The sequence below is a fragment of the Austrofundulus limnaeus genome, unplaced genomic scaffold (assembly GCF_001266775.1).
Source record: "Austrofundulus limnaeus strain Quisiro unplaced genomic scaffold, Austrofundulus_limnaeus-1.0 Scaffold116, whole genome shotgun sequence".
Taxonomy (NCBI): Eukaryota; Metazoa; Chordata; class Actinopteri; order Cyprinodontiformes; family Rivulidae; genus Austrofundulus; species Austrofundulus limnaeus.
The window spans coordinates 422,680-433,700 of NW_013952518.1; the positions used below are offsets into that span (position 1 = coordinate 422,680).

The 11,021-nt window shown below is 39.0% G+C and overlaps 1 protein-coding gene across 4 annotated transcripts in view; it reads left to right on the plus strand.

Annotated features, from left to right (window-relative positions):
* tafa5a (TAFA chemokine like family member 5a) overlaps nucleotides 1-11,021 on the plus strand; it is a 363,496-nt gene that overhangs the window by 258,718 nt on the left and 93,757 nt on the right. For all 4 annotated transcript variants that reach the window (XM_014014536.1, XM_014014535.1, XM_014014538.1 and 1 more), the window contains exon 6: nucleotides 6,766-6,915. In XM_014014536.1, coding sequence (XP_013869990.1) covers nucleotides 6,766-6,915 — 150 coding nt within the window. The remainder of the gene's footprint in view (nucleotides 1-6,765; nucleotides 6,916-11,021) is intronic.

Genomic DNA, 11,021 nt, shown 5'->3' on the forward strand with positions numbered 1-11,021 from the left:
GTTTTTTTATTTATTTATTTATTAATTCAGTGGACCTTTTGTTTTTTTTTCTGTCCTGGAGTCTGCAGCTCCTCAGTTTTAGTGAGTAATCACTTGTTTGCTCCTCTTTTCTGCTACAGTCCAGCATTTCATGACACAGCTCTATTTTTATAGAATTAGCAGATTCTGCATCACCTAAAAATAAAAATTAAAAAATTAAAAAAATACAAAATCAGCCATAATGAAGACAACAAACATGCAGAGTTCTGTTCGCTCCAGTAAGAARTAAAAAACGAGGCCAGCGTTTGATGAAACCAAGTTTGTTAATGAGCTCCAACAACACAAGACAGAAGAACAACTGAGAATTGCGACGTCTGATATCAGCCAAAGTCTTTGAGCTTGTTGACTTCACACGTCGTGCGTCGGCGCCGCAGCAATCTGTGACATTACATAAGACATCCAAACAGTCTGCGTCTCAGTGGAAGACGTCCAGAGCAGGAAGGAAGAAGAAGAGAGGGTTTGGGCCGAAAACACACAGAGCAACAAAAACCGAGCTTAACGTGACGAGTTATTCAGCTTCACCCAGAGGACACATGATTTATATATGGGAAGGAAAAGAGATTTGTTTATAGCGTCTATATGTTAGATAACCAACTGCACACAAACCACACTGAAGATTCAGACTCAGAAATGATCTTTTAAAGGGATAAATCTCATAAATCCTCATCCTGATGGAGATTTAAACTAAAATCAAATTGTGTTGAAAAATGACAGTTGCCATCATGCATCTCACAACATATGTTGACACTTGAAATATATCAGCTAAATCAGCTTTTAGCTCAGTATCTATAAAATGGAGCTGAGGTCCATTTGCTGTGGTAGCCGTCTAACTGGGACAACAGTGATGATGACACTTTGATACAATGTAAAGTCATCTATGTACAGCTTGTGCAGCTAAACTTGCTGTCCCCTCAAAATAACTACACATCCATTAATGTGTAAATCTCTGACAACAAAAATAAAGGGTGAATTCATTTTTGCAAGATAGTATATAGAAATGGTAAAGTCTGGTAAAGTCTATTCGGGGGTTCTGGAGAGGAGGGTCCGTCGGATAAGTCAAATCTCGGATTCAGGAAGAGCAGTGTGGTTTCCGTCCTGATCGTGGAACAACAAACCAGCTCTACACCCTCAGCAGGGTCCTGGAGGGTGCATGGGAGTTCGCTCAACCAGTCTACATGTGTTTTGTGGACTTGGAGAAGGCGTTCGACCGTGTCCCTCGGGGAGTCCTGTGTGGGGTACACCAGGAGTATGGGGTACCGGGCCCTTTGATACGGACTGTTAGGTTCCTGTACGACCGGTGCCAGAGCTTGGTTCGCATTGCCGGTAGTGAGTCGGACTCGTTTACGGTGAGAGTTGGACTCTGCCAAGGTTGCCCTTTGTCACCGATTCTGTTCATAACTTTTATGGACAGAATTTCTAGGTGCAGCTGAGGTGTTGAGGGGATCCTTTTTGGTGACCTTAGGATCACATCTTTGCTTTTTGTGGATGATGTGGTCCTGTTGGCTTCATCAGATCATGATCTCCAGCTGTCACTGGAGTGGTTCACAGCCGAGTGTGAAGCGGCCAGGATGAGGATCAGTGCCTCYAAATCCGAGACCATGGTCTTGAGCTGGAAAAGGGTAGAGTGCCTTCTCCGGGTCGGGGAGGAGGTCCTGCCCCACCCAAGTGGAGGAGTTTAAGTATCTCGGGGTCTTGTTCACGAATGAGGGAAGAATGGAGCGGGAGATCGGCAGGCGGATTGGTACTGCGTCTGCAGTGATGTGGGCGTTGTACCGGTCTGTCGTGGTGAAGCGGGAGCTGAGCCAGAAGGCAAAACTCTCGGTTTCACGAACTTTGGGTCATGACCGAAAGAACGAGATTGCTCATACAAGCGGCCGAAATGGGTTTCCTCCGCAGGGTGGCTGGGCTCTCSCTTAGAGATGGGTTGAGAAGCTCRGWCATCCGGGAGGGACTCAGAGTAGAGCCGCTGCTCCTCCACGTCGAGAGGAGCCAGTTGAGGTGGCTCAGRCATCTGGTTAGGATGCCTCCTGGACGCCTCCCTGGTGAGGTGTTCYRGRCABGTCCCACTGRGAGGAGRCCCAGAGGAAGACCCAGGACAYGCTGGAGGGACTATGTTTCCCAGCTGGCCTGGGAACRCCTTGGGATTCCCCCGGATGAGCTTGCCCAAGTGGCTGGGGAGAGGGAAGTCTGGGTTTCTCTGCTTAGGTTGCTGCCCCCGCGACCCGATCCCAGATAAGAGGAAGAAAACGGATGGACGGACTATATATAAATGTACAAAGCCTAGTGAAGAAAACATGTCAGAAATATGCAACTGAAACAAGTAGCCTATAGCTTTTCAACATTAACATTGTAATAGGRCATTATAATTACTATGACCTTTAGAAAAATGTTTTTTGTGGGAGGTCACCTCCCAATAAATGTCATTTCAGAAATTCTAACCACTCAATTTTACTTAATACTTTTAATTTTAATAATTAACCCATGAAGGTCTTTTGGGTTTTATCATGAAAGTAGAAATGGGTCCAGATTCTAAACATTTTATATTTGAAATTTACTTTTGATACTGAAGTACAGTAAATGTCAGGCGCTTAAATACTCAAGTAATATTCAAAGAGGAAACGGTATGACATGGYWTGGTAAAATATTTGTACTTTTACTTAAGTATCACTTTGAAGTACTTTGTATAAGACTGCTGTAGATGTACGTCCATTGATTAATTTTTAAAAGTTACATTAAAATGTGTTCATTGGTACGCTAACAGACTGGGTTGATTACATTAAACAGTAGTTTATTGACAAAAATTGTTATAAATCTAAAGCGTCCTGTTGTTCACTCTTAGCTGCCACCACATTTTAGGTGAGTATCAGAAAATTAGAGAGTTTGTTTTATCTTGAAGATAAATGGATCGTAGCAGCCATCTTGAATCAGGTTGACTCATGAGCTGTAGACGTAAATTGAATAATTTTCTGTTACATTTAATGAAATTCCACCATGAGGTAATTTGGAAACATAAGACCAACATTCTTGCTCTGCTTGTTGAARGTGGACTTTAATAAAATCTAGATTTTTAGGTAAAATTTGTTGTTAAAATATGTTAAAAAGCTGGATTTAACTGACAGATCAATCAGTTTTTAGACTGACAGAAAGGCTCTCTGATGCTTTTTAAACACAGATGGGAGCTTTAGAAAATTCTCACCTCAAATAAACCAGCTWGAATTAGTTTTTCCCACAAAGGTTTGATAGAATCTTTCCATGGAAACCATTAAAAAAGCTGAATATTTGATGGTGCCCACTCCTCAGCTCGTGTCCACGGTCCCCACAGGTGCTTCTGTGTGGATGAATCCTGATAGATCCCCATTACCCCGAGGGTGACCCCCTCACAGCTCAGTTCATTAAGCCGGCCACCCAAGTGTTCGGGACTCCAGTCCACGTTTAATCACAACTCCCATCCTCGTGCCAATCACAATTAGACCCTGATAAGCCTCCCTGGGATGGCACCCGAGGGCCTTCACACACAGACAAAAGGTTAATTTGTGAGCAGCAAGGGCCCAGCTACAGGGTCAGAGGTCACCTGATTGAATACATGGAAGGAAGATGGTGGGGCTCAGCAGCAATTACAAACTTCATCAGTATTCATGTGTTTCTTTCATGGCTAATGGCTGCATTACTTTGGAAGAGGTGTGCTGATTGCATGTGGTCCTTTATAGGGAATGGCTTGTGGGGAGTGTTTAGGAGGCTGAAATTGGACACTAATTTCTTTACGGTTGTCTTTAAAAGTCTCCACACATGCAGTTGTTTCTGTCTGCTGACTGGTTCAGCAGAACAGAGGAAGAAAAAAAGACCTTGATGCTTCTTTCTGCTCCACTCACCTCCCAGCTATGAGTRCTGGATACTTCTAAAGCAAATATTTGCAGTGACTCAGAATATATTTACTTTCAATATCTTTTTTAAGAAATCAGAACAACATGGGCTGTAAAATCCTTCAGTAAAAAAATAGTTTTTTTAATATTTTTTTGTAAATCACAGTTTTTCATTTAAAATGATGCTTTTGGACTTCAGCTTATTTAGAAAAACAAGATTAGGGTTATTCAGAAATAATGAAAAGTTCAAGACCTCTCACTTCTCAGGAGTATAAAACACATCAGACAACAAATAAATAAAACCAGCGGTTTAATGAAAATGCAAACTGAATGCTGAGACTTTCTTCTTAAAAGCTAAAATGACCAAAACTAAAGCTAAAATTAGCTAAAACCAAAAGGTAGAATTAGCAAAGCAAAAGCTAAATGCTAAAGCCAGCAAAGTAGCTGAGAGGAAAAAGCTAAAGTTAACAGAATTAGAGCTAAAATCATGATTGTGCCAATAGTGACACAATCACGCCACCGGCGCCCCCTGAGCGTCGGCCCGGCACGTGGTCCTGCACCTCCAAATCTTTGTAACTCTGCAAAGGAGCCATTGAAATTGTTTCTTTGACTGTCAAGCTTTTACTYTCCTACTTACATTTTCACAAGCTGTACTGCCACATGTTGTTTTGGAGAGTACAACATAGCATCAAATATMAACACCTCCACTGCTGGTGAGGGTGCGCACCCTGTGCAAGTGCACGACTGTAGCTTAAGAGTTCTGACTGTCAGAGCTGGATTCCTATCGTCAACTCATTTATGCTAAAAGAAATACTTCCAGGAGAGCTTTGTTTGTTCTTTAGCATGTAGCATTTCRCTAAACCTCTGGATAACTGAATGGATTTGTTTCATCAGCTCTGTTGTTTACTGATACGTTTTTCAAAGAACAGTTTGAGTTATTTTTCATTTAGGGAATTATAACATTGTTTTGGAAAATAGGTGCTTTTTAGCAAGTACATAATATAAATAAATATGTACACTTCACAAATTTATATATTTTTCACTACTTATTTCATTCAAAAGCCAAAAAATAGTATATCAAACTTTTATATAAAAATTTTGTCTGCCCCTTATTAAAAAAACAAGTATCAGGTATTTATCAGCATTAAACTTTCTCAATAAGTTTAACTTAATCATCTTTTTAAACATAGACCTTGTTTTTTAAGTTTTTTTATTCTAATATCAAAATAATTCCACAAATCTATTCCTTGAATTATAGCTTGAAACTGAGGTTTTTCCAAATTTTCCCTTCAAATTATAATGACTATAATTATAAGGACAAATTCGGAGATAATATTTTTAAGGGCTTTTATAAAATACTCTATTGAATCAAATCATGTGATTTTAATCAGTTTAAATTATTTTTAATATATTATATTTTATAAATATCGATGTATTTTATATATTAAAACTGTTTACATGATATTATCCTAAATCGAGCGCATTAATCAGTGAACCAGAAGTTTTTTTTCTTTTAGTACAAATAAGCTGACAGTATGAATTGTGCTTTTGGGTCAGCACGAGCAAAACATTAGCTAAAAGCTAAACATAACAGACTAGTAGCTAAAATGTGCACAAAATAGTTTTTTATTATTATTTTTCTGTTATTTCAGGTTACTGTATCTGTCGTTTGGYGCCACCTTCTAAATAAGTGCTGAGTCATCCCAAATCGCACTGCTAATGTACAAAATTATAAAAATAACAAGACATGGGTTTTTAAGATGTAAAAACAAGTGTGTATTGCCATGTAGCATGTCATTGCCTGTAGCAGTGGACTTGCAGAATGAACTTTGACCAAGTTCAAATGTGTTTTCTATACCAGCTTGTGCCTGCCACATCAGCAGGTGTTTGTAATTAAGGTAATTGTGTGACAACATGGAATTTGAAGAGATTTTTTTTGTTAAAGTTGCATTAGCTGGGTTTTGAAACCTGATCTCCCACCTGAAAGTCCATGACATAGACCATTAGACCAATGGAGCTGTGGCAGAWGRTGGTGGCAGGGGTTGGTTTGTATGTGTGCAGAAAGAGGCCACATTGCCAATACAATTATTGACACAAAAATGCATAATATTACAACAATTGAGCAGTATTAAGACAATATCAAAATACAATCATATTAGTACTGTAAACACTGAACTACTGAGTTGAAATATTAAACTATGGTGCAGTACCATATTGTGTAGATGCAGCAGGGGGCAGTATTGGACCAATACAAGGCTGCATTGACTGCAATTATAATTTATTAAACATTAATATTTCAAAAACTATAAGTTTTACAGGCACCAAAAGGCATAGTCATCATTTGGCACAGGAGCTTTACAGATATAAATTACAATGGCAGCTCTAGGATAAAGTTTGCAGGAGAAGCATGGCAAAGTTGAGATGACTTGGATGGGAAACGAATCACAACACTGAAAATGGGTCATCACAGAAGGAACAAGTGTGTAGAAATTTGCATCACAGCCCACACAGATGGAGGAGAATAAATTCTGTCCAAGCAGTTAAAATCCTGCAAACAAAAGTGGTTCTGGACTTCTTCTTTTTTTGTCCTACACAGTAATGAAAAGCAGTTACCTCATTAAGGAGAACCTAAGAGTCAGTGTGTTAAAAAATAAAACTAATTCCTGGACTGGACACTGTTCTGTGCAGTATCTGTGCAGACACAGAGCTGCTTTGTAAGGATGCTGGTTGAGCTGCAAACATTTGTTTCTTGAAAAAACTGACCTCTGAATCCTGCTTTAATGGAGCAAACAGCCTGGTTTCTTCTGCGCCTGTTCATGGCTGCCTCTCTCTGACCCAGTATCCTGTGGTGTAATGTCTCTTCCAGGCCAGCTGGCAGCGGGGACATGTGAGATTGTGACGTTGGACAGGGACAGCAGCCAACCACGACGGACCATCGCCAGGCAGACGGCCCGCTGCGCCTGTAAGAAGGGCCAGATCGCCGGAACTACAAGAGCCAGACCCGCCTGTGTGGACGGTGAGTGGGGGGTTTCGATTCTGGCTTTGCTTGTTTTTGTTTAAGGAGCCACTCGGTGCTGTAGTAGCTGACTGGAGCGAGCGGCTTCAGTTCACTGACAAAGACTCGGACGTGAGCGTGTTGCTCCCGAGGCCCGGCTGCTGTTCTGGATATGTCGGCTTTGAAGCCCTTTAAGCAAAAAACTCCATGTAAAGTGAATCCACCGAAAGGCTCGGCGGTTTTCAGTCACGGATAAACCTTCAGCGTGGAGCAAAGTGGATCACAAGGCTGTTTTTATGTTAGTAAGACCTGCACCAAATCTATTTACAGTTGAGTCATTTTTAAAAGTTGCTGCAGGGGAGTTTTTAAATCCCACACCAACAGATGGGATTATATTTCCTGGTGTAGTGACACCATTACTGTCATAGTGTCTGTGTCAGGAGAGCTGCAGCGGTTTGATTGTTCTCACTTGTGCTACTGAAGTAACTCTATTAGAAAATCAATTATTTGATGACAAGTTAATCGTTTAGGCTTTTTTTTGTTGAAGCAACAGATTTAGATTTTCGACAAAAGTGTGACAAAATGAGATGAACTGACACTTGTCTGCCTAGTTTCAGTARATCCATGTTTTTACACAACTTTATTCTCTTGAAGCAACCCCAGTGGGTCTATGCTTTGAATTTAAACCAACTATTAAAGACTAATCAACAATTAGTCATAACCGCAGRGGCGGGACCACAGGGGCATTGGACCCTGCTGAAATCTGATTGGGMCCCCTGAAGAGCCCCTGTCCTGTCACTCATCTGTCCTTTGGCTGAGAGCGATGATGGTGGCTGCAGTTCCATGCCCAAACACTAGAGGCGCTAATGAGTCTAACAGTAAAGTCCAGCATGAATCTTACAGACGTCTTCTTCTCTTCTTTAAAAGACTTGAACAATTTTGCAAAAAAGATCTTTCAACTGGCAAACAATGACTTCATTTTCTCACATGCTTTGAGAATATTTTATCCATGTACAGTAAAATGCATGTAACATTAATAAGGAGAATTTAAAGTGCCTGAGACATTAAAAAATTTTTTTGAAATAAACATGAATGCATTTTTGAAAACTTAACACTGATAACATATTGCGAAACAAATTTCATGCCCCTGAGATGAACAGTTGCTGAGATATTTGCACATGAAGAAACAGGAAGTGATGTCAAAGGGGAATGTCTGAATGTAAACAGAGCCTTGTTACAACAGCTGATAACAGACTGTAGAGACAAATCTGATGTTTYTTTAGATTATTTTGAGTCTCTATCAWACACAGATGATGAAGAGTTAAAGTTTAAATGATACYGTTTTAATAAACAAAGACCAGAGAGTTTATTTTAYTAATGAGTTTCCCTTTGATGTCACTTCCTGTGTCACTTTGGCTGAGCCAAATTCAAAAGAYAATAGGCYAGTTATGTAACAAAATGGGTAAAATTATGTTTATCATACCAGGTTTCTTAAGTATAAAGATGTTTTCTTTGAGTTTTTGTATTTGAAGGATATGCATGTCACTGGTACTTTAAGCTTTTTTAATAACATTACATTAGGTTGCAATTGTTGRAACATATGTGACCGGTTAAATTTAWAMACTTTACCAAAGCCGAGGATATATGTGTAAGGATGATGAACAAATACTTGGCCYCTCTATRAMTAYTGTGGCCYMTTGATGGCCCCTTRTTCAGAAAAATCCTAGATCCRCCACAGCATAACCGATCCTTATCCTTAAATACATGGCTAAAAACAGACCAGTAGTGCAGTTTTTGTTGTCTSTTGCTGCCATTTTTACTTCCTAAGAACTGAAAAAGGRYAAAAAATACKGTGATGACAGTGCACTCCCATCTTTATATTTCATCTAAGTGAGCCAGAGGCAGGCTGTCGCTCTCCCGTGATGTGGCCTCCCACCATGGAGGGGGAGGTGCTGCGTGCTCAGGTGAGAGGAGAATAAATGGCTCTATTACTGAGCTCCACCAGCAGTGAACTGGAACTCTGGATGTCTTCTTTTTATTCACAGTCAGAGCTCTGATTTGAAGGTCTTTGTTTGCTCTGTTCTACCAGTTTCTCACCACGGTTGTGGTGTGGCTGATTTAGAGGACCACAGTTGTTTCTGTGCATGGAGGGACTGGGATAGACTTTTCACTTGTTCTTGGTTGAACTCGTTGGGTTTGGAGTAAATTAAAGGGAACTGAAGGCAACCCAAAACGTCACCTGCTTCTGTCACTCGTTTCAATGTGAAATGGATCATAATTTACCAAATCAACATCGCTGAGGAACATGAATGAAGATTAAGAGCAGCTGAATTAGTTTTTATAGTCTTTTGTAAAACCAAGTTTATTTTTGTTGGTCATTGCACATAATGCAGTTAAAACTGGCTTTATTTTTAAGACATGACTTGAGACARGGTTTTTGTGAAATCAAACATGAGAAAGCTTGAGTTTTCATCTTAAAGTCTGAGTTTAACCTGRATGTTTAGAAAGTGAGTTTGCGTCTTGTTATCCATACCTGTACCCTTATCACTGTTCTGCTGTTTTATATTTTAAGGTGGTTTCTGTAAACTCTGACATTCAGTGAGTATTTTTATCCATGATGAAGGCTGATTGACAGATTGGCTAGAACTTCCTTGTGCTGTTGTGTTCCCTGATGGCAACAATTATAAGTATGTTTTTTTATTTTATTTTGTTTTATTTTTTGCGGGGTGGGGGGTCAGGCACATAGTTAAATTTTATACCACAATAAAGTAACTGTGTTATGAAAAAGCTGTATATATCAAAAATAAATTTGACTTTGCATCATAGTCTATCTAAACCCATTGAAATTGGCCTCTCTCTTTAAGAACCTCCTACCATTTCTGACACTCCCACTTCAGCACGTCATCACAACACTTCATGCATTTACTTCATTACAGTACTTAAGTAATTTTTTTGAGGATTTGTAATTTTACCAAGTATTTTTTGAATTGTTACTTTTATTTCATTGCATTTAAAACCCAAAACTGAAACTTTTACTTCTTTACTTTAAGATTGAACACCTAGTTGCTTGTTATTAAATATGTCCGAACTCATCATGCTGTCTCTAAAATTTAGTTGTCTCTAAAACAATGAAGTGTTGAATTCCACTAAACCTAGTTGAGTAAATATGAAGCAATAAACATATTTTCTTTAAAAGAAATTTTGTATATTGCTTCAGTTTACTCAACTGGGTTTAGTGGGACCGCTTTGGTTTAGTAAATTCAACAGCTTATTTCTTAGAGAGTGTGTGAAAGTACTTTTACCYTCCCAATTTGTGTGAACAGTTTTATGACTTTTACTTTACTTTTTCTCATCAGTGAAAAGCATTATACTTTGTTATTTTTTAACCCGTTTATAACCTTTTGTAGGAGAAAACTCCAGCCATCAGTGGTGGGCACAGTTCCCCTAAAGCACTAATCAGGGGAACTAATTTCCTGATTAGTGCTTTAGGGCTTTCGTGGGGGTTTCAAACAGTTTATGTAAACAAAATTTCCATTTTTGTATGGACAATAAAGTTTTGTCTTATCTTATCTTTTGTTCATTTTAAAATGTATTAGTGGATTAGCACTTGCTAAATTTAGAAGCACTAACTGAGGTCTATAAATGTTATTGATCAATATTAATGTTAACAGCTGACAGTGAAAGCTGACACACATTTTGTTCATATGTGTGTCACTTATCCACCAGATGACAATATATTGACAATATATGAACCTAAATACAGCTGTGGAATATCAAGGATATGTAGAGAGCAACATGACAACATGGGACTCATGTTGTCTGTTGAAGAATATTCATAGGTTGACTGGGTTATTAATGCTTTAGAATTAGCTTTTGCTAAAACTTTCTGTGCATTAGTGCTTTAAAAATTAGGGGACCTAAGTATTTGAGTTAGTGTTTTAAGGCTAGTGGAACTAATGTTTAGATTAGCGCTGCCAACCATGTTGATAAACTGTGTAATCCTTAGGAACCATAAAACAGGGATAGTCTCCTTGGTATCCAAAAATACAGTTCCTTGGTGAAAACATTTTTTTAATCTGAAAAGGACTGGACTAAGTAAGTAGTAAGTAAGTACAGCGGGTAAAATC